This window comes from Schistocerca nitens, chromosome 1 (genome assembly GCF_023898315.1).
Source record: "Schistocerca nitens isolate TAMUIC-IGC-003100 chromosome 1, iqSchNite1.1, whole genome shotgun sequence".
NCBI lineage: Eukaryota > Metazoa > Arthropoda > Insecta > Orthoptera > Acrididae > Schistocerca > Schistocerca nitens.
The window spans coordinates 344,097,147-344,122,427 of NC_064614.1; the positions used below are offsets into that span (position 1 = coordinate 344,097,147).

A 25,281-nucleotide genomic window follows, 5' to 3' on the forward strand; every position below is an offset into this window, starting at 1 on the left:
GGAGGGCACAGCATTAGCAGTTCTGTCAAGGATGCAGGAGCACCTCACTGTGGCTCAAGTAGAATTATTTCAGTGGCTGGGCTGTGTATCCCTTGGCTGGTTGCAAAGACCTGTCCGAAACTCATCTCATGACTGTTTGGAACGTAGACAGATCTCCTCCAAGGTTGACTTCTGTCATATTAGTCTTTATGTTCCTCTGTATGTAAATCATTCCAGTGCTTTACAATCATTTAATTTTTCTATAGGTAGCATCTTTCTTTCCCATAGTCATGTATGTGTCTACAGATTTGCTTTTATCCTGTACTCACTTCTACTTTTACATTTTTCAGATTCTGTCGATCTCAATTTTAAACGTCTGTAATTGCTTATAGCTGGTTCATTTCTTATGTTCCTTTTGGTGATTAAATTCAATATATCATATACTGTACAAGGATTTCTTCTAGGCATAGTCTTTTTGCCTTTTTGATCTTCTGCTACATTCAGTATTTCATATCTCATAGCTATATGTTCATCTTGTACTGTATTTCCATCCCTTTTCACTCAATATTATATGGTTACTGTTTATTCAAGCACAATTCACTGAGATATGGACTTCTGTTTTGGTCTAAATTATGGCTAAAATCGTTTAGATGATGAAATGTGCGGGATTAGCCAAGCGGTCTAAGGCACTGCAGTCATGGACTGTGCGGCTGGTCCCAGCGGAGGTTCGAGTCCTCCCGCAGGCATGGGTGTGTGTGTTTGTCCTTAGGATAATTTAGGTTAAGTAGTGTGTAAGCTTAACACTTGGTTCAAGAATCATAAAAGAAGGTTGTATACCTGGAAGAATCCTGGAGATACTAATAGGTATCAGATAGATTATATAATGGTAAGACAGAGATTTAGGAACCAGGTTTTAAATTGTAAGACATTTCCAGGGGCAGATGTGGATTCTGACCACAATCTATTGGTTATGAACTGCAGATTGAAACTGAAGAAACTGCAAAAAGGTGGGAATTTAAGGAGATGGGACCTGGATAAACTGAAAGAACCAGAGGTTGTAGAGAGTTTCAGGGAGAGCATAAGGGAACAATTGACAGGAATGGGGGAAAGAAATACAGTAGAAGAAGAATGGGTAGCTCTGAGGGATGGGCCGGCCGAAGTGGCCGTGCGGTTAAAGGCGCTGCAGTCTGGAACCGCAGGACCGCTACGGTCGCAGGTTCGAATCCTGCCTCGGGCATGGATGTTTGTGATGTCCTTAGGTTAGTTAGGTTTAACTAGTTCTAAGTTCTAGGGGACTAATGACCTTAGCAGTTGAGTCCCATAGTGCTCAGAGCCATTTGAACCATTTTTCTGAGGGATGAAGTAGTGAAGGCAGCAGAGGATCAAGTAGGTAAAAAGACGAGGGCTAATAGAAATCCTTGGCTAACAGAAGAAATATTGAATTTAATTGATGAAAGGAGAAAATATAAAAATGCAGTAAATGAAGCAGGCAAAAAGGTATACAAACGTCTCAAAAATGATATCGACAGGAAGTGCAAAATGGCTAAGCAGGGATGGCTAGAGGACAAATGTAAGGATGTAGAGGCTTGTCTCACTAGGGGTAAGATAGATACTGCCTACAGGAAAATTAAAGAGACCTTTGGAGAGAAGAGAACCACTTGTATGAATATCAAGAGCTCAGATGGCAACCCAGTTCTAAGCAAAGATGGGAAGGCAGAAAGGTGGAAGGAGTATATAGAGGGTTTATACAAGGGCGATGTACTTGAGGACAGTATTATGGAAATGGAAGAGGATGTAGATGAAGATGAAATGGGAGATAAGATACTGCGTGGAGAGTTTGACAGAGCACTGAAAGACCTGAGTCGAAACAAGGCCCCGGGAGTAGACAACATTCCATTAGAACTACTGACGGCCTTGGGAGAGCCAGTCATGACAAAACTCTACCATCTGGTGAGCAAGATGTATGAGACAGGCGAAATACCCACAGATTTCAAGAAGAATATAATAATTCCAATACCAAAGAAATCAGGTGTTGACAGATGTGAAAATTACCGAACTATCAGTTTAATAAGTCACAGCTGCAAAATACTAACGCTAATTCTTTACAGACGAATGGAAAAACTGGTAGAAGCGGACCTCGGGGAAGATCAGTTTGGATTCCGTAGAAATGTTGGAACACGTGAGGCAATACTAACCTTACGAATTATCTTAGAAGAAAGATTAAGAAAAGGCAAACCTACGTTTCTAGATTTGTAGACTTAGAGAAAGCTTTTGACAACGTTAACTGGAGTACTCTCTTTCAAATTCTGAAGGTGGCAGGGATAAAATACAGAGAGCGAAAGGCTATTTACAATTTGTACAGAAACCAGATGGCAGTTATAAGAGTCGAGGGGCATGAAAGGGAAGCAGTGGTTGGGAAAGGAGTGAGACAGGGTAGTAGCCTCTCCCCGATGTTATTCAATCTGTATATTGAGCAAGCAGTAAAGGAAACAAAAGAAAAATTCGGTGTAGGTATTAAGATTCATGGAGAAGAAGTAAAAACTTTGAGGTTCGCCGATGACATTGTAATTCTGTCAGAGACAGCAAAGAACTTGGAAGAGCAGTTGAACGGAATGGACAGTGTCTTGAAAGGAGGATATAAGATGAACATCAACAAAAGCAAAACGAGGATAATGGAATGTAGTCAAATTAAATCGGGTGATGCTGAGGGGATTAGATTAGGAAATGAGACACTTAAAGTAGTAAAGGAGTTTTGCTATTTAGGGAGTAAAATAACTGATGATGGTCGAAGTAGAGAGGATATAAAATGTAGACTGGCAATGGCAAGGAAATCGTTTCTGAAGAAGAGAAATTTGTTAACATTGAGTATAGATTTAAATGTCAGGAAGTCGTTTCTTAAAGTATTTGTATGGAGTGTAGCCATGTATGGAAGTGAAACATGGACGATAACCAGTTTGGACAAGAAGAGAATAGAAGCTTTCGAAATGTGGTGCTACAGAAGAATGCTGAAGATAAGGTGGGTAGATCACATAACTAATGAGGAGGTATTGAATAGGATTGGGGAGAAGAGAAGTTTGTGGCACAACTTGACTAGACGAAGGGATCGTTTGGTAGGACATGTTTTGAGGCATCAAGGGATCACAAATTTAGCATTGGAGGGCAGCGTTGAGGGTAAAAATCGTAGAGGGAGACCAAGAGATCAGTACACTAAGCAGATTCAGAAGGATGTAGGTTGCAGTAAGTACTGGGAGATGAAGAAGCTTGCACAGGATAGAGTAGCATGGAGAGCTGCATCAAACCAGTCTCAGGACTGAGGACTACAACAACAACATAGTGTGTAAGCTTAGGGACTGATGACCTTAGCAGTTAAGTCCCATTAGACTTCACACACATTTGATTTTTGATGATTGAATGAAGCATTGAGAACTGGAATAAGCAATTGTCAAAAAGAGCCGTGTTTCGAAATTTTCACGGAACATAGAGTCATGAAGTCTTTCAACAACATTAACATAGAAATTAATACATTATTATGAAATAATAAACAGATTATTTTTGTAAAGAAATACATAGCATTACCTTGTATCAAAAAAGGAGACCACGTTAATTGAAAGACTTAGGTAATGTATTGCTCCAAAGAATTGAAAAAATATAAGAACTGCATACATTTGAAATTTTATTGACTTGTCAGTTGGGTTAATTAGAGATCTTCTTCATCGCCTTCTTCTTCTTCTTCTTTTGCTCCTCCTCTTCCTTCTCTTAAAGTCCATTTTAAAGTTGCTAAGAGCTTTAAGTGAACTATAAATAACTTTCCATAACAACAGAGAAGTAGATTTTCATGTTTATGCTGATTTATTTTCACTGTCTATGACATTCTTGATCATATTTTATGTGTTATAATCCGTTCTTCTTAAAACTACAAATCAGTAAACCCAGATAGCCTATGAGGAGTCTAATGTATTGAAACTCGTGGCAATTATTCATTCTAAATAGTAAAAAAAAATTCAGTTGAACTTTTATGTGTCATTGCCCTTTACTGTTACTCAGAATGTATTAATGATTAATTCAGAACATTTCAATCTGCTACAGCTCACTACGAAATGAATAATGTAGCGATTGTATTCTTTGATAACTGGCTGCAGACTGACTGTGGTTTCATACAAAGTGCCTCATTGAAGAATTGTGTAATATTATCTTTTATAAAAAGATAAAATACTACAAAGTTATTGCATTTTAAACAATAAAGTAAAAGACAGGGAAAGGAGAGAATACATGTCCTCCCTAGGCAGTGAAGTTGTTTTATTTAACATTTGGTTAAATATCTTAAAAATGATATGAATGTTAGGTTATATTTTATATAGCAGAATTCTGGGCGTGCATTTGAATCTCTGGGATTTAGTAAACTCTGTCATGTTTGTTAGCACTCTTTATTAGATCTTCACTAATATCTGGGATTCAGCTTCATTCCACCAAGGCACGTAAACTGCCAACACTTTCATTGTTCCCAAAACTGCCAGAGGGCCTCCTTGTATGGTGAGTGTGATGATGGTATTGATAATATAGTGAGATTCGTGATGATAATGTGTCTTAGCCTCTACAATGACGGGTAATTATCATCTACAAAGATTTTATATAGTGCCAAACAGTGTACATAAAAATTCTGTAGATATTAACATTTTTTTTGGTCTCATTCCTCAGCAGATTGTAAAGTACAGTTGTGACATTTAATTTTGTTTTCTATGTTTATCCAACAAAATATTTATTGAATACTCAGTGTCATAATAATAAATGAATAAAAAGGTTCAAAATATTCCATGAATCAAGAAATTAGTATCAGTAAAATTGCTGTGAATTTTGTTGTTGCAGGTAAGCCTAATTGTGGCTGCACTTTTCACAATAAAGAGTGTAGTTTTCGTTATGGGCTTTGCATATCAGTCCTACTTCTACAACTATGCAGAGATATACTTTGATCATCTAGCATTGACGTATTTGGAAAATCCTCAGCCAGTTGATGATATACAAATCAATGTGAGTACGTGCTTGCATCACATTGCTCATAGAAAATTAAAATCATTCACTTTTTGTACATAATGCTTTCAAACTACAGGTAGCTGTTTTCTCACACTTTCTGCTGAAGAATAACTGATATTTGGTTTTGAAGGTTAATAAAAAACATATAAATGATGTTTTGTCAGGAACTTCCCATCACAAAAAAATTGTGCTGTCATTCATAACAGCATATATCTGCCACTTTAAATAATTGCTGACTATGTATTTAATGTAATTCTTGGTTGAAATTGTAACCCCCCTTTTATGGGCAGTTGAAAAAATTACAAATACTGAAAGTCATAAATAACAATTTTTCTCCATCCATTACATGAGAAACATATGAATGGAAGCAATTTATAAACATTCCATTATAATCCTGTTCCTGTGGAACAGTTCTGTGATACTTCTTTGTTTTTCTATTGCCTGTGCCTTTGTCCTGTATTATCACAGGGTCAGGAAGGTTTCTGATGGAACTGGCATGGTTAGTTTAAGGTGTGGCCAAATGTCCTTCCTGTCACCATCTTGTCATTCTCCAGGAAGGAATATGCACACCCCAACTGTCTGCATGCAGTGTTATTCATGTGAAAATGGGAAATAGTTTCCTAAATGTTTTTAAATTGTGTAACTGAGGTTGGACTTGTGTATCAACCCAGTATTCAGCTAGTGCATTGTGGGAAATCATCTAAAAATCACATCCAGGCTGTTTACCCAGTTGACCCTCATCATTAAACTGCCAGTTAGAATTGACCCTTTGCCAGCACAGCTACAGTCCAGGAAGCAGCACTTTAACAAGCATAGCTATATGGTTGGGTAAATAACTCCATGATACTATTCAGCTTTACTCCAATTCCATTTTAGATTTTGGAATAAAGTGACTTAACATCACATAATAGACCAAGACCCATAAATATTCCAAAAAAAGTAGAAGGGCACTGCAGCAGAGAAATGTGGTGGTGCCACGAACATAGTTCCACTCAACTTGTGGTGAATCTCTTCTTACATGCACACTTTCTTGAAGTTACTGAAATGCAGTTCTCAGCCAGAAAAAGGTTACAGAAAAAACAGCTGTACACCTCATAACGAAAAACTAACAGTTAAATGAAAGTATTTATGTGCATAAATTTCACACTATTACAGTGAGCTTGCACGCACCAGTCACTACAAAGCCTTACTCTAAGAATACAAAGTCTGAAAAGTCCGCATACAAACATCTTTCATAACCATAGCTAGTTTTCAATAATTATTAGCTATCCTTCACATAACGTTTACAAACTGATCATTTCTGAAACTTCATGGCAGATTAAAACTGTGTGCCGGGCCGAGACTTGAACTCTGGACCTTTGCCTTTCGTGGGCAAGCTACCCAAGCACAGCTCACAATTTTCTTTTAGAATATCTCGCTCAAATGTTACTATAATCAGTCTCAAGTAACAAGATGTTCACATTTGTGAGTAAGCAATGCGTCATATGGAATTTTGTTACTTAAGATGTCACCAAAAGTCCTGAATTTCACTCTGTGCAATTTGAACTCTCTTCCAGACTTTACGACACTTCTCAAACATTTTGGTGCTGAAAAATCACAACATTAATAAATTTCATCAGAGCACCAATCACTAGGCCTGAACACTGTGACATCCAAGCCCCAGCTCTACTCATCTCTCTACACAAAAAACGTTTCTAATTCCCAAAATGTGCGTGAATATGCTAATTTCTGATTGTCAGAGAAACATCAGAGCCAGTCAGAAAGCAGCATCAATCCCACTACATCCTGTACTTATATGCAGAACCAGTCACAATTTGTCACTGAATCTGAACAGTAAATTAACAAAAATAAATTTTGAAAATGCAGGAATATAAAATTAACTCCGTCTTGCGAAACTATTTTACCAAAATCATGATCTCATTTCCCCATGTACCATAAACTGACAAAATGGTTCATAACAAAATCTGTGGTACAAATGACTAACACACATTGTTTTCGAACATTCCTCATGAGACCAGGAACTTCAATTTATAGTATAAAAAGTTTACATAAAACATTATTTCGCATTTGCACCTTCATTCATTCTCATAACTAAGCCCAATTAAAATAGTAATTAATAAACAATTATAAAATTAAACAAACAGAATTGCAAATAAAAATGATAGTATTTTGTCTACAACTCAAACAGTGTATATGAGGTAGTGTCTCTATGAGATCATATAGAAACTGTATACACTCAGGCATCTGATGCCACATGTCCTATATTTGACTCATACTGCATGCCTATTGGCTGCTTTCTGATCTCAATAGGCATGGTGTAATGTGCTATACCTCAGCACATGCCTACTTACCTTTTATGTGCCATCATGATAAAAATTAAAAATTAAAAAAAAAAACAATAAGCTACCTTTTAATATAAATTATGAAATAACATACTTAAAGTCACCAAATAAAAAACGAAAATCCACTCTAACATACAAAACATCTTTTTTCGAGTTAGAGAGTCAGTTTTAACTATGGTTGAGATTTCTTTGAATATTAACAGTTGTATTGAAAAATAAGCGTAAACCAAGGTTAAATAACTATCATAGCTCCGGTAGTATAGAACTAATATGACAACCATGTCTGAGTCACAGATCAGCTGTGTTCTGAAACATAATTTACTCTTTACACTGCTAATGAGTGCTGTGGAGTCCTGACCTGTAAACATCACTACTACCTGGTAGATACGATATTTATTAATGCCTGACACTTTACTTGATTATAAAAAATCAATAAATCAATTAGTAAAATTAGACTTCAGTAACTATGAAGTAGGAACAAAACAGAACGAGATGTTTTGTTGCTACTCCACAGTGGTGAAAAAGCAAATAATTTGAAATAAACGTTCAGAGAAAAGCTGTATTATATTTACTTAAAAATGATTATTTTATTTCGAAAGGTCATAAGTCTCAATGAAATAATTAATAAATAAAAATCATTAGCTCTCTAGACAGTAACGGTTGTTCAGCCTCAGAAACTGTATCTTTTAAGTATTGAAATCTTGTGTTGATTCATACATTTATTCAGGTATCATGTTCCATACATCATCATTTGCAATGTGAAATGACATAGTGTACACATTACCCGAGATATGTAGTTACCAAAAAAATTCACTTGAGTGTTTGATTTCACAACTGTGTAAAATACTGTAAATCAGATCTTGGTCACCTTTGTAAAATTATTTATTTGTGTAACTCACAATTGAATTTTCAGCTGCATGGCCATTGTCAAATAGTATAATGCAAAAACAGAGCATATATATAGAAACAGGTCTCATATGATGCCCCACATATCACTGTTATTTTATAAAATAAAATGCTGAAAATAGCATACTACTTTGACTGTGTGCAGAAACACCTTTTACTCTTGAATATACATCAATGTTGTATTGTAAATATGAAGCATTTTGAAGGATGTGAACAACATCTATTTAATATAGATGTAACTAGAATTTTTTTAAGCTAGTGATACTCCAATTAATATTACTATGATACATCTAACAAAAATATATGGTGATACCTAAATGTACAGATTTTCTTCGTATCAACGTTTCTTTTTATTAATGAATGTATTCATTTGTAATACGACTCCAGAAGTCACCTTCATGATACAATATACAGTACACAGTCCTCTTTCTTACTAAATACCTTGGTTAATTGTACAACTCTGGAAGGTTACCTTCAAAAAGCAATTTACAAAACATAAATGAGAAGATGAATGAGCCAACACCTGTCACATGTGGGCTGCACAAAATTGTATGTATATGTCACTGTCTCTGAACCCTTGTTTATTATAAACCAATTGAATTGGATGTAACCCAAAGATCAGCATTGAATCCTCTTCAGTTCCTTCTCAACACAAACAATCTAAGCTTAAATGTGTATGCACATAAAAGGATCATATTTGCAAATGGCATCACAACTCTACTAAAGGGGAAAGTAAGGAAGAATTACACAAATAATATATGCACTCACAAAGCAACTGAGTAATTGGACAGAGAATAATTAACTTGTAATAAACACTAAACAAATCTGTTGCACTTAAATTTCAAAGTGCTGTAGACAATGTTATGGTTATATAACTTGTTTCTTTAAATGATGAACCAGTTGGTAACAGCATGGAAACAAAAATCCTAGGACTATGACAGCAAAGCAATATAACATGGAATAAAAGTATTAAATGCGTTATTGCAAAACTGAGCGAGACATGCTACCTTCTTTGCTCTCTAAGACGCTGCTGTAGTGAGTTAACAGTAATAAACATGTATCATGCCTACCTTTATTCTCAATTTAAATGTGTTGTCATTTTCTGGAGAAATTCTAAAGTAGCTGCCAGCCCTTTCAAACAGAAAAAAGGCCATTAGGATCATGTTTGGATGGAAATCTAGAGACTCACATATACCTTTGTTGCAGATCTATGGTATTTCTCCTTTACCATGTATCTACATTATCGAAATCATTATATTCTTTACAATAAATATAATACATATGCAAAAAGAAATGTGATACTCATGATCAATTTACTAAACAAAACAAAAACTTACATCTGACCAAAATCAGTACATCCCTTTGATAAAATGATACTTTCCACATGGGAGTTAAGCTTTATAACAAACTTCTTAAAAACATAAAAGCAATTACTCTGTTCAAAACCTTTGCAAAATGCTTCAAGTCATATTTACAACATCGCCGGCCGTGGTGGTCTAGCGGTTCTAGGCGCTCAGTCCAGAGCTGCGCGACTGCTACGGTCGCAGGTTCGAATCCTGCCTCGGGCATGGATGTGTGTGATGTCCTTAGGTTAGTTAGGTTTAAGTAGTTCTTAGTTCTAGGGGACTGATGACCATAGATGTTAAGTCCCATAGTGCCCAGAGTCATTTGAACCATTTTTATTTACATCACTACTTTTACTCAATTGAAAAATATTTAAATTTATGAAGTGTGCTGTATAAATACTTATCATATGAAAACTGTATTACTTGTAGTCATAATTACATATGCAAAGAAAACATTTTGACGTGTTCATTAATAAACTGACTTGTCCAGTGTCTTGTGCATAAGCTGGTTTGTAAATAACAGGACCAATGAAAACAATCTGCAATCTTTTACTGAAAGACTAAATTGTGATTACTAAAACCATGAAGCAATCTATTACAGAACAATAAGAAAGAGTGAATACAGACAATGTAGGATAGTAGAACAAAAGAACACTGGTGGGTGTGGTACCTTTAACAGTCTTTCAGGCTCGTTTTGTATGCCTTTGAGATCAGATGCTCACAATTATACTGGTTGGACCTAACTGCAATAAAAGTGTTATTCACTGCTAATATCACCTAGTACTTCCTTCAGTACAAGCCCTACTGTGTGAACTCTCCAGTCATGCTCAAATCATCAGTGACTTTCTATGGGCACCCCCAACGACTGGAAAATTTTAAACAATGAAAACGGCAGTGCTACAACACCTAAGACACTAGTAATTCCAACAAGTCTTATTTGCTGAGAGAATTGGTACCAATGTGCCCATACAATATACAAAGGGACCTTGCAAAACTCAGGACCACTTCACACATTTACCATAACAACATAAGTGTCATCAATGAAATGTACAACAGCACCTTCTACAATAATAATCACTACAACACCAGTCCACCCAGTGGATTCAATTTTAAACTCAGTTGCCTCCATGGGTTTCCTATAAAAATTAGAGGATTGAGGTTAGTCATTAGCCTGATATTTTAAGTGTACTTACCACTTACATGCATGTGACAAGTGACACCACAGAGCAGTGTGAATGTTCAGCTAAGTATGGTGTGAATGATGAGACAGTGTACTGTATCATTACAATGCTGGGCCACTTGTTCATTATAAGCTTTGGTACCTAGTGCCAGATAGACTGTGTATAGCAAAGAATATTATGGATGATTTTCTCGATTCAGGGATTATGAGACCATCAGAAAGTGCATGGGCCCTTCTAACACATTTTTTTCCCAAAAATGGATAGCTCTCATTGCATATGTTGGAACTATCGTTCATTAAATGTACAAACAGTTCCAGACAGGTTTCCAGTTCTGAACATTCTGGATTTTTCTAACATTTTGACAGGGATATCTGTCTTTAGTGTAATCAACTGCAAGAAGGCTTATCATCAGAGCTCTATGACACTGGGTAACATTCCTAAGACAGCTGTTCTTATTCTGTTTTAGTTGTATGGGTACCTCTTCATACCTCATGGGCTCAAAATTTCAGCACTGATGTGGCAGTGTTTAATTGATGAATTTTTAAAGATATCTTCCTATTTGTAATCCAGATCGCTATGATATTTTGAGATTTTCAGCAGATCCAGCATATCACATGATACACCTTTGGGAGTGTAAATTAATTATGTGGGAGATTTTCTTTCAAGCTTGAACTCCCTGACCTTCCCCCCCTTAGCCCCTTAGTGTGATTTGATAGACGTGGTGGAGAATGGAGAAACCCCCCCCCCCTCCACCCCCCGATCATCCAAGGTTTACCCTGTAGTCAGGTAAAAAAGAATTCTTTAAGATTTGTTTGAAACATCGTTTAAAACACTTTACTAAAATTTTGTTTTATCTATGAAGTACATTAAACAGTATTTGTGACATCTAATTAAAAATACTTTATTTTAAATATACCAACCCTGAGTGGCATTCAGACAGACAGAGAAACAGAGACAGGTGTATAAAAAGACTCTACAAAAATAGTATTAACCATTTTGATGGCTCCCGGAAACATTGCCTTTTATTTGTGTATTATATACATAAAATGTTATTGAACCTTCACTTACACTGCACACAAAATACAACATGGTTTGTATCTTCCTTTGGACCATAAGATTACATAACTTTTCAGTCATTTGTTTTATATGATCACAAAGAGAATTCTTGTCTGTTTAGCTTCACCCACAAGCAATTACCTTCTTGTTCGCACATGTGTTTTGACTTGTCTACATGCTGCTTAACATACATATTGTAACAGTTTTGATACAAATTCATGTTGATCACAGTAACATGACCTTTATATGCGTTGCAATTATTTTGACCAGTGTGGCAGAGAACACTGATGTGACATTCATTTCAAATCAGGGAATCCCACATATGCACACATGTAAAGTTTTCAGCTCAGTTTAGAGAGGCCATGAAGATTGGTGGACACTTTAGTATTGTCTGTACTGATGATAATTATATAACAAAATGTTATCCATTATAATAATGTGCATTTTCTGAATTAAAAAGTTGAGATGAGATTTTCATTGCCCCCCCCCCCCTTCCCTTTGTTGTCCCTGTAATCTTCCCTCTCCTTCCTTCTCCATCTACTGTCCACATTACCACATTAAACAGTGCTCAGTCCACATAATTAATAAACAAGATCTTTTATGAAGATTTGAGAGTAGCAAATATTACAATAAACTTTCAAGTTTACTTAGTTTGTCATGTTGAGATGGCTCTATTTTTCTTGTCTAGGGATCTGTTTCTTGAAGCTGAAAATCTAACATCATGTTCTCATGGTTGGTTTGAACTAAGGAAATTGGAAGATTGTTGTTGCAGATTTTTTTTTTACATAAATATATTTTCCACTGATTTTCTCACCTTTTAGTATATCGTACAGAATTTTGATTTTTCACATTAACAAAGCCGAAATTACATTGTTCGCACCTATTATACAAAAATACATCTGATCACATCAGAGGCAAGCTCACAACTCTCACACTCTATGGAGATAACAATATTCCAGTTGGTTTACAATTTTTCTTGACAATTGAATTCCTACTAGTTTTCATTATATTATTAATTTCGATTATTATTTCATAAATGAATCCAGCAATAAACATAGTAAACAGTACAGGATTGCATAATTGATAATGTAAATTTTAAGTGTGCAAATAATTCATAATTTCAAATGATTCTACAAAAATAATTTTAGCTTTACATTCAAAACTAGCACTTATTTTATAAAATAATTCCTTTTCATAAATTTTCGCTTGAAATATAACATACTGTGTATAAAATTATATGAGAGTTTTCAGAAAGCAACTGAGACAATATCTATATGTCCAAAATTCAAAAATGAGACTGGTATCGCCAACTACGGTTGAGGAAAAGTAATGCTAGAGAAGGATGTCCTGTTACAGCCCCCAGTCCTTTAAATGAGATTTGGTGAGATTTTGCCAGACTCTTCCCCCCATTTTGAGCTCTTGTAATTAATGGATGTCCTCTTTATTCGGTGTTGCATACCCCTGATCATCATGGAAGGAAAATAAATAAGCACAAATGGCAACTATACCAGGGGAAGTCACATTTCCAGTGCACACAGTTAATGCATCTGGGATCCACCCAGCCACAGAAAAAACAGCAGTGTTTCAAGCTCTTCCCAGTCCACCAAATTATGAAATTTTAGGTGACTCCTGTTGCAGGTAGGAGCACTCCGAGCACCACTAACAGATGCATTGGCAGAAAAAATGAAGCTCAGTAACAAACTGCTGATGTGGACTTCAGAAATGCTCAAGGCCTTTCTTAACTTCAAACTGTCCCTCCCACAGGCTGTGACTTTAGTACACCCTGTATGCAACACTCCAATGTCTATCATCACTGACATGAGTGACAAAGCTGTAGGCACAGTGCTGCAGCAGTTAGTAGATGGGGTCCAACACCTGATATGGTTTTTTGCTCAAAGCCTGACAGAGTCACAGCAGATATGATCTGCATTTGACAGAGAGCTGTTAGCAGTGTAGAGTCCACACAGGATATGGTGGCTGATGCGCAGTGACCAGTTTTCGTCCAAAGTGCTGGGGGAATTCATTTGTTTGTTAGGAAGGGGAGGCTGACAGTGTTTGGCACCTAACAGCCAGTTTGTGATGACAGAAGTGAGGTACATGCCCTGCAGTCTTTCTCAAATGATTTTACAGAAACTATTCAGTAAAAAAATTCATTTTTTCCTTACTTATAGCTTTATATGCCGGGTTCATGACAATGTGAACACCATTTTGTTAATGGTCATAGTTATTGTGATATTTATGTTTGAAGTAAAGCACTGGGTGAAATGTGAAAAAGTTTACAATGAAAAATAGAGTTTGCTATGACTTTACATTTGGCGCACATTACATAATATGTTGCTATGTAGCAAATGTAGCTAATAAACTGAATTTTTCTTTAGACTTGGGTGGAAGTATCTATCTGCCACCAATCTCAAGAAAATTGATCTCATGTACCACACTCATTTGCAATTGCACTGCACCTGATAAAGCTAAAGTGAAATATCCAGAACAGTCCTCATATTCCATAAACAGTTTGAGATATCAAAACAAGATTTTGGCAAATGATAGCATGCAAAGAGGAGAGTATTTTTCCATATGATTATTACACAAAACTTCATTATCTACTGTGTTATTCAACTAAATACAGAGTTTTTTGATGACACATTGTAATTTTTAAAGTCCATCGACAGCTGGTGAAATAAGAAATGCTACCGGTTTTGGAAAAACAAAAGGGAAGACATTATACATTTATTTTGTATCAAGGATGTGCTTTTTCATAAGCTACTTGCTTTTCCTCAGTTCCTCACTTAACAAACTTAATAAACTGCTGTTTCAGAATTCTTTTGCAATTGTGTCTGTACAATGTGCTAGTGATGTGAGACTGTGTAAACTCCACTATGTTTTGTCAAAAGAAAAGTAAAATTTAGCTTGGTAAATGTGTAGGTTTTACTCAAAATTGACCACTTATTATGATTCTCTGAAAGTTACAAATGGTTAACAAGGTAAGTGAAAGTAAATCATTGCATTTTCAGCAAAATTCTTTTTGGATACTAACCAAAGCAGAGCTGAGAGTAGATTGTTTTGAGTGACATTATGCAAGTTTGGACGTGGTGGGGCCTCACTTAATATGTACAAAAAATGTGAAGGTAGGCTTCAGTTTAGAATGGCACGTCCCCTCCAGCACTCAGCTTTTCCCCTACAGACCACTGGTTTCATCTCAAATGAGAAGACTCATATTTGATAATCATCAGCTTTGTTTGGCTGGACATTAACCTCAACTGTACACACTGGATCTGCACCTGTATTGCATGTCAATGCTGCAAAACTGGCAGGCATGCTAGCCCAGAACTCTACAAATACAACATTCCAGTGGGGCGATTACAGTACATGCATTTGGATTGATCAGGCTATTCCCAGATTTTGGCAGTAACAGTTATGCATGCCAGCTAGTACTTACATCAGTCCAAGTCCTATGACAGGTAACCTACATATTTAAGCACAAATATATGTGGAAAACCAATGGCTCTGACTAGTTACATCATCATACAAATGGTGGTAAAAGATGCATGTAGTGCATGGATTTGAACAAAATAGTGATCTTCTCTTTGATTCACTATAAATTTAGAAAATATACAAAAATTCAGTAGTAGTAGATGAAAAAAAAGAAAGAGAAAATGACTTCCTCAACCTGAGCTGTGATCATGTGACCTTACCTTGCTGTGAGTCATGAAGTGCTTTACACAGGCAGTTACAGCTGTATCTGTAGTGGGAATGTACAGTCCAGCCTATCAAACCTTCTGCTCACACAAAATACTGTCAAAAGGAATGATATGATAAGTTACAAGAAAAGTAGTCTGAGGACTTAAATCCCAAAAGAAAGGTAAATTAAACAGATTGTCGTCTTGTGATAGATACTTAAGAAACAACACAGAAGTTGGAAACATCAGTCAGTTTTAACATAGTGTCTTCTGTTTATTTTTCTGTTAACTATGGTTTACAGTTATGTGATTTGAACATAAATTAATACATAAGTATATAAGTAACATTACTCACCTAGATAGCTGAATGCATTAAAATGCCCAGTTCTGGGACACAAGGAGGCACACTGGCCTCATATCAGATCAGCCTAATTAAAGTACCAGTCTGATTCCCATGACCTGTCTCAGATGCATGGTGCCCAAACACTTTGAAAAGCACTATCACATTTGACCATGCAATTACACAAGTTGCATGAAGCGTTACACAGATTCCTTATCAGCAGAGAATGGTAACCTCGTCGTAATAATAGCCTGTATATGGGTGTGGGTGGCTCCCAGCATATTTGAAGAAGTACTATACCAGTCCTTAGCCAGAATTGGCTGAATAAAGCTGAATAAAGACCACTGGAAAGGAAGGAAAGATGGAAGGAAGGAAGAAAGTAACATTCTTGTCACATTCATATTTATACTCTTATTTATAACTTAAGCAATCAAAAAATATATCTATTTGTTCCTCAATTTGTTTTTGTTTTTACAAATAAACTAAGCAAATAATTTTTGCGGGTCAGTATTACTAGCAACAATGAAATTTGTATATTTCTAGCTTGATAAAAATTAAATTAATTTTTTCAATATGTTGAGAATCCAGACTGTGAAAATGATCAGCTTCTGGAAACAGATAAAAATAAATGTTAAAGGAATTTTTGAACTTTTAATGGGGATCATAATTTAATTAATTGTGTAAAATCTTATGTTTAGTTTTGATGTTTACTTGGAGAGTTTTATTTTCTTTGTTTCTGTAATTTTGTTCTTTCCTTAAGTTCCACAAACAATTTATTTTCTTGTTTTTTGATGTTATACATTGCTACAGATAATAAACATATTTGCAGCTGGACTGCTGTGGTAAAATTGATGCAGGTGACTGGTTCAACATCACTGGATTTATTCCAGCATCATGTTGTCCAAAAAGGAATCCTGGAATAACAGAAAGTCGCTGCAGAATACCTGAAGACTTTTTCACTGTAACTCCATATGGATGCCTGAGCAGACTCGAGGCATTGCTGGAGCATGAAATTATTTCAGTTCTTCTGATACTGATGCTTGGTGTTCAGATAACACAGGTAATTTTTTTGAGTTTCAATTTCTCAGTTCAAAGGTTTAAAATGCAGGGTATAACAAGAAACATGTAGCCAAAATTTCAGGGCACATTTCTTACAAAAGGAAGAAGAAAATATGTAATACAGACATAAGAACAGAAATGTATATTTATCTGATAGAATTCATTTTCTACATGTCTTCTCAGTACATTAATCATGGGGAGGACACAGGAACAGAAGGTAACAGCTTACCACATGAAAATCCTTCTGATATGGAATGTTCAGAATGCAATTTTCCTTACACCAATGTAATGTGTTTAATTTCATGGAGGACGATGTTTTCTTGTGATTCATATCATTGCTTGTGCTACTTATTTCATTGGATTACTTATACCAGCATCACGTCCTTCAAATCAACTATGATTCACTTATTAAGTATGGGACAGTTCATTAGTTTCCATTATGGACTTGGTTTTCAGTGCAGTGTAACTGAGGTGTTGGCTTACACAACTGCAGAGTCAGATTATGCCTGTTTGATGTATATATTAGTATGTTATTATGAAAATACCACTCAAGTTTGTTATGGGAAAGATTTCAGGAACAAAGGTGTCTCTGTAAGAAGATGGCCTCCAGGGAACTCACAACTCATTCGGGAATACATGTGTGGCAAACATGGGGCCTCAAGCCACTGCAGTACTTCTTCCTTTCCTGTGCTGCAGTTTTACTCTTGGACTAAGTCACTTCCCTGATTTAATCTCTAGAACTGATTCCCTGCTGACAATCTAGCTTGATCATAGAATGTTGATTCTGGCTTCTGCAACTTCATTCCCCTTATTTTACGCACATATTTCTGTTAAATCATGGTTGGTCACTACATCTTTTTTAGACCTCCACTACACCTTTCTTAAATTTTATTGCAGATTGTGGGTGCTGTGTGGGGAAGGTCATCATAGCCAGTCCAAGTGGGGAGGGGAGGTTGTCAGTTACCAGTGTGGTGAAGGCCCACTGACAACTACTTGTCCATTTGAGGACACTGGGACTCTGGGTATTGGCCATCATGCCAGGTGGCCTTTGCTCTGGCTGGATTCTATCCATGGGGAGAGACCTCATTCAGAATAGGTGGCGTCGTGGTTGATACTTGGCATTATGGAATGACCGAAGTTATCTGTCAGTAGCTGTGAAGCCCCAGCAGTCTCTTCAAACAGGTCAAAATTTAGTGGCAATCATTATGACCCTGGCAACTTTGTGTCCTTGAGTATGCAATGAGATTTCAGGGCACACTAATACTGCTAAATCTACAGAGCAAGAACCAACTCGTTTTGCCAACATTTTTAAGGAAACTACAACAAACCACCAACATAACACACTCTCAGAACCAAAAAACAATAAGGATCCCTTCTGCAGATCAAGCAGATAACAACTAATTCCTATAATCAGAGTTCCCTATGACTCTATACCCATACAACAGTCCCTGTTGAAGTCAGCTGTTGGCAGCTGGTAGATAGCCTAATATGATGGAAGCAACCTATCACAATCGTTGTGGAAGAGAGGGTGGTCAAAGTGGCACACCACTGGACCAGCCAATCTTCTTCACACTTAGTGAGTCGAGAACTGTCTGCTGAACGGTTGGGGCCAGCTTATGTAGCCCCGGACAGGATATTTCCGGGACTATTTGCACACACATGTGCCCCCTTCCTCTGCTGATGGTTGATGCCCTTTGATGGACATTAGCCACATCTACATGTTTGTTGTCAACTGTGGAACTTGCTTGTCTACATTCTACATCAGCCAGTCTTCACAGTGGAGTCAGCAATCCACATCGCTTGTCGGTCTGCATTGTTGCCACTGAAGTAGATGTCTGTGATGACTGCAACAGTCCTCCCCCCCAACATTCCATGAGCAGAGGCAGAGGCACATCTCGACATCGGTCCCAGGTTCTGCTCGTGGAACGAGACCATGAGAGGTGACAGAGGTGCTGGTTGGCAGGGGGAGCCTCATCGACATCCATAGGCAAGGGACCTGCCCAGGGGGACTCTGTGAAAGCAGTGGCGGTGGCAGCAGCGGTGGCAGCAGTGGTGGCAGCAGCGGTGGCAGTGGTGGCAGCAGCAGCAGCAATGTTGGCAGCTGCGACGGTGGTGGCTGCTACGGTGGTGACTGCAACAGTGGTGGCTGCAATGATGGTGGCTGCGATGGCAGAAGCTGCAAAGGTGGTGGTGGCAAAGGGATGTCCAATGGGCCCCCAGCCTTATGGAAGACCTCAGACCGATGGAATGGTGCCAGAGACAATGGCAGTGCCAGGCCCAGCCCATGAAGGTACTGTAGGTGGTTGAAGTGCTTCCAACAGAAGGAACTGTCATTGAGGATGCATTGTGACCAGAAGAATGATAAGCAGGTAGAAAAGGGTCGAGGGGAGTTGCCTGGGAATGATGCTGATACAGTTTGGCCATCTGTAATTTAAACGTGTGGACAAACCTTTCAGCCAACTCATTGTATGTGGGATGGAATGGCGCCATATGGAGCAGCTGGATGCCTGACCTTGTACAGAAGGAAGTAAACTTTGCCAACGTGAACTGTGAGGCATTGTCCATTGCAATAGCCTCTGGTAGATCCTCGATGGTGAAAATACGAGAGAGAGCTTGAATGGTGTGATTGGCAGTTGTTGAGGACATGCGTGCAACATATGGAAAACCACTATCAGCATCCACCAAAATGAGCCAGTAGGACCCTAGGAATGGACCCACAAAATCCAGATGGAGCCAAGATCACAGTGCAGCAGCCAGAGGCCACACAAGCAGATGGCCTGGTGGCACCAACTTTGACGCTGACAGGAGGGGCAGGAACCCACCATGTGGGTGACTTCACTGTCCACTCCCTGACAACAGACATGTTGGTGGGTGAGGCACTTCACCAGGATGATCCCCCAGTGCCCGACATATAGGAGCGTGATGACCCACTGATTGAAGGAGGATGGTATCACGAGACAACAATGATCAGTGTCCCCTGAGAGAAGAAGAACATCATCACGGATGGAAAAATCCTTTCAGCGAGGCCAGTAAGCCTGAACCCCTGGGTCTGACACCTGATGATGATCAGAGAGCCACCCAAGTTGAGCATAGCACAGAACTGTCTGGAGAACTGAGTCTGAGGCCTTGTGCTCTACAACAAGCTAGGTGTTCAGTGGCATCAAAGCAATGGTGGAGGTGGCCACGTCATCCAGGTGAAAACAAGCAACCAGATCAGCATCAAAGTTGGAATCCACCCCCACAGGAACTGAGAAAGAAGACTGATGTTGGCATGGAAAACTGTGGCCTAATGGATGTTGTAGGTGTACCCTCCAAGGAACAATGCCCAGCACTGCAGGCAGCAAGTGGTCTGGGTAGGGATGGTGGATGTGGTGCTGAACACAGAGACGAACGGCTTGTGATCCATGTAGATCATGAACCAGCAGCCATAGATAAAGACGTGGAACTTCTTGAACCCAAATACAATGGGTAAGGCCTCCTTCTTGATGTGGCTGTAGTTGCGCTGTGCATGTAATAGGATTTTCGAGGCGAAAGCCACTGGGTGCTCACACCATAAACGATATGAGACAACACAGCCCCAAGCCCATAATCTGACGCATCAGTGGCCAAAATAAGAGTCTCAGCAGAGTCCTATGGGATGAGGCGTAGTGGAGCAAGAAGAGCAGATTTTAGATGCTGGAAAGCGCGATCACATTCCAGTGATTAGATCCAGGGAACATTCTTGCAAATCAGGTGATGCAGAGGCTCCACCAGAGCTGCAGCATGTGGGATGAAACGCCGATAGTAGTTGAGTTGACCCAAGACGGATTTGAGCTTGGAGACATTTGTCAGCGTCAGGAGCTGCTGAATGGCCTTGAGATATTGTGGTGTTGGGCGAATGCCTGCGGTGCTCAAAACATGGCCGAGATAGGTCACTTGTGGCACAAAGAATTGACATTTTGGCCTGTTGCACTATGACTCCTAAGCCTGCAAAACCTCGAAAAGTCGCCAAAGATTCTGTGCTAAGTCCGAGACCGATATCCCTGTGACTAAGATGTCGTCTAAGTAATTGTCTGTGTCAGGGACATCCTTAGTCACAGACTTCAAAACGCTTTCAAAGATGGCTGGAGTGCTGGTGATCCCAAAGGACAGGCAGTTGTACTGGAAGAGCCCAAAGGGAGTACTGATGATGATGAGCACTTGAGAGGGAGCTCTGACTGGCAGCTGGAGGTATGCTTCCCTAAGATCAATCTTGGCGATGATCTTCCCACCCACCAACTTGGACTGAAAATCATCGACTTTGGTATAGTGTCAGAGTCAACGACAGACTGGGCATTGATGGTGGCCTTAAAATTTCCATGTACTCAGAGGGACCCATTCAGTTTTTCGAGGCTGACAATAGGCGAAGCCCAGTGACTATGGTGGGCCAGTTTCAGAACTCCTGCCTCCTCGAGGCGATTCAGCTCTGTGTGTAGGAAGTCCCACGGGGCGAAAGGCACTGGATGAGCCTTGTGAAACTGAGCTGCAGGACAACAGCTTTACCGGTGCATTTAACTTGGTCAGCACTGGCCAGCCAGCTGGTCCAGCTAACCTGCAAATATTGAGCAGTTGCAGTTCAGACGTAAAAGGAGACAAGCAAAGAAACAATATAGCTTCAAAAATCATTTAATTTTTAAAGAGAATGAAATAATATTTGGCAAAATTGCAGCACTACTTAGGTGACCAGACGGAAAGCATAGAATGTCTCATTCTCACCTAACATAGTATATTCTAATTAGAAACAAAAGTGACAAAAATTCCTAACTTAAATACAAGGTAATTTTTCTGAGCGAACTGTGTGTGACGTTAAAGCTTAGCACATGGATTTTGCCGTATTGTTGAATACTGAAGCCACTGATGGTATTTACAGTCAGTTGTCTGGTAATCTCTTAGCTCCTTCCTTATCCGATCTTGAGAAACATATTTCAGTTCTGGAACTGTCATCTGTTTGATCAACAACAGAATCCATGAAGCCACCCAGGTGCTGCATTTTCTCATCTTCTTTTATGACATACAGTTCTACACTGAAGAGCCAAAGAAACTGATACATCTGCCTAACTTTGTGCAGGGCCCCTGCGAGCACTCAGAAGTGATGCAACAGGATGTGGCATGGAGTCGGCTAATGTCTGAAGTAGTGCTGAAGGGAATTGATACCATGAATCCTGCAGAGTTGTCCATAAATCCATAAGTCTGGTGTTAGGAGTGTATGTTGAGTGTGTGCCAGAAGGTATGGACCTTGATACTGTGCTCAAGCCTCGCCATGTGAAGCCCACGGCCAATCATGTTTCCGTGGCTGTGTATTTAGGATTGGGCACTGTCCTCTCACACATAGCTTTCTATTTCGATGGGAGGATCCCCCATTTTGTGATGCTTGTGGTGTGCACATCTCTGTCTGGCACATTTTAACAGACTGCATTTTATACCGTGAAGCAAGGGCAGAAGCACAAGTTGCTGGGGATCTGCCCTGTGTTTTAGCTAATGATGAGATGTGTGTGTCTAGGGTTTTAAAGTTTTGTTATGTGTCTGGACTCTGGTCTAAACTTTTAGGCTGGAGGTTTTAGTGTATTGCAAAGTGGCTGGCTCCTCCCTTTTTTCCTTGCGGTCAGCCAGCCACTTCCATCTGCTACATTGTTTTAGCTCCCTCTACCACTTTCTTCTTGTGTTGTCCATGTTTTACTGCTGACGGCATGCTTCGTCCCACATTTTGGTGTGGGTAGGCACATATTTTTCCAACCTTGTTATTTGTGTTTTGCGTTCTGTTTTATCTTACTGTTCTGAGTATTTTCTTGACACCTGTCTCAATCTGTTACTGAGCAGGCACTGAAGACCTTGCCGCCGTGTGCCCATACAACACTCTCCATCACCATCCATCACCTTCTAAATTTTCATAACAGCAGATATTGGCTGAAGACAATCCTTATGCAACTGCTGAAGCAAATCACCAATAAAGGATTTTGGTGAAGCCACAGGCAAATGTTTTGCTGATAGACCTTCTTGTTCTTCCACCCAGCCTAATGAACAAGCTTATAAAGGTTTTTTAGAGAATACTTTGCCTGAATGCTAGAAAAATCCACTTTTATTTTTATAACCAACACATAGTTCTTAAATGATGAAGTTCCTCCTCATTTTAAGTGTTTATGCTGATTTGCTTCTGTACAACAGTTTCTGTGACAGATGGAAGGAACAAGTGGATCAGTTCCTTAGCCTCTGTATTCTATGGGCATTTGTGAGCTCTTGAGTACTGAACCACAGCACAAGAAACAGAATGTCATTTTTTCCATATTGCAGAAGCCTGCAAAACCATGTGTGATACTCCAGGGATACATCAGCACATCAGAAAATCAGAGTGCTGGAGAATTTTTGCAAGTATCAGAAATATGGGGGTCATTTTAAATATTTCATAAACAAGATGGTATCAAGTTATATGCTGTTATGTTCAATTCTTGTATGCTTACCATGATGAATTTTCCATGAGAAGTTGTAAAAGGTGAGTTCTAACATGGAAATAGTATTTCCAGACTGATTCCCATATAACATAAATAATTTTCTTCTTCTTTATCAAGGAATGTGCCCTGAAAGTTTGGCAATAATTTTCTGTTATGTCCTGAATCACAATGCTCTCATTTCTGTTATGAGCACATCTGCAAATTTTATATATTATTGTGTGTATGTTTCTACTTTCTCTAGTCATTTATTTAACTGTTGTACTTAATTATTGAGCCATTAAAGTATTTTTGCTGCTTCAGTCTTCCACTGATTCTCTCTGCAGATAAGCTATTTGATTTAGATTTATATCAGTAGTTTGCTAGTCATGTCACATTGTATGGCACAGGGTACATATCCTTTCATGAATACAGATTAACAACACCAATTCAAAAAAGAAAAGCAAATCCAGAGCAGTGTTTCATATCAAGAGGCCAGTCAAGTTGAGCCTGAAACATCTATTTTATTTATATACAGGATATGGCATAATACAGTGACTCAGGTACTCCTTACAATCTATCTTTGCAGTGTTGAAATTTTTCTCCAGATCCACAAATGTCACAAAAATGTAGTAGTTTCTGTCTCTTCTTTCTTCATGTTAAGAAGTATGTGTTCAAAATTTTCAAATTATTGGTTGCCACTATAGAAATTCAAAAGAAATGTCAGCACTCATAATTTTAGAACAGAAAAAAGGATTTTTATTATTTTTATTACAGGTTTTCACTCAAAAATTAAAAATTATGATGGTATATAAATTTTTGTTCACTATCTAAATAATGTTAAATGACTGATAAGTGGCACAATTACACTTAAAAGGGTAGTCTACTAAAACCAGTTTCCTTAGTGCCAGAGACAAAGAATTGTTTAGAAATTTTAATGTCTTATAGTCTGGAAGAAAAATTCACTGCTTCCATTACACTAAATATGTTTTGCCTATTGTGTAGACATCTAATCATCTGAGAATGAATAGTCGGTGTGTTTTTGTAATAGTTGAATGATGAGTTTCATTGATACTAACTTGCTTCACACTTTGTGAGAAAATATTTTGCATGAGTAATATTCCATACCTTCATCATCGTAAAAAAGTGTCATTGTATTATGTATAATGGCTTTTTTAAATCTTCACAATGCTTAAGTAAATTATTTATGGAATAGGCAAGTAATGAATTCCCAAGTAATGAACTTAATTTTATCCTTTCTTCCTATATACTATTCTGGTCAGAAATGTGTAGATATGAAGAGTTTCACTGCTTAAACTCTTTAAGATGAGAGCAATGTAATTTTAGTGTGGTGCTCATCTTTGCTACAATAGTTTAGAAAGTGCCTTTAACTTGTTGAGCAGCAAAGTGGCTACAGTTTTGTGTATTTCTCACTGTCATCATCCAAAAGCCTTAGCACTTGTGTGTATTTTAGTTTACTGTGTGTTTTTAACAATTCCTATTAAATCAACAAGTGTGACCATCATTTCCATGTGTTAGGTTCGTGCTTAAGTTTGTAGCATTTTTCATAAATTTAATAAACACAACAGATACATACAAAAGAGACTTTTAGCCATAAATAATATATTTTCCTTCACTGTTTACAACAGTCTACCAATGCTGGGGTAAATTTTCAGTACTACAACTGTAGAAATCACAGTTTTGAGGCAAAGTGCTTGTCCAGCCACATTTGGGGTGCATTTTCATATGGGGAGAGGATGTTGCTTAAAGGTTATTTGATAGAGAGTGTAAAACATGAAAACTAGGGCATGCTAGATCAAATGAATCCAACCTGACTCCTGTTTTTTTTTTTTTTTTTTTTTAAATATATATAAGAATGCAGGTGGCCATTATCATGGAGTAAGATTACTTCACACAATCTTCCTGG

The 25,281-nt window shown here is 38.1% G+C and overlaps 1 protein-coding gene across 2 annotated transcripts in view; it reads left to right on the plus strand.

The window, feature by feature from the left end:
* Positions 1–25,281, plus strand: part of LOC126235638 (tetraspanin-6-like) — a 156,225-nt gene that overhangs the window by 81,391 nt on the left and 49,553 nt on the right. For both annotated transcript variants that reach the window (XM_049944355.1, XM_049944363.1), the window contains exons 3-4: positions 4,843–5,004; positions 16,685–16,915. In XM_049944355.1, coding sequence (XP_049800312.1) covers positions 4,843–5,004; positions 16,685–16,915 — 393 coding nt within the window. The remainder of the gene's footprint in view (positions 1–4,842; positions 5,005–16,684; positions 16,916–25,281) is intronic.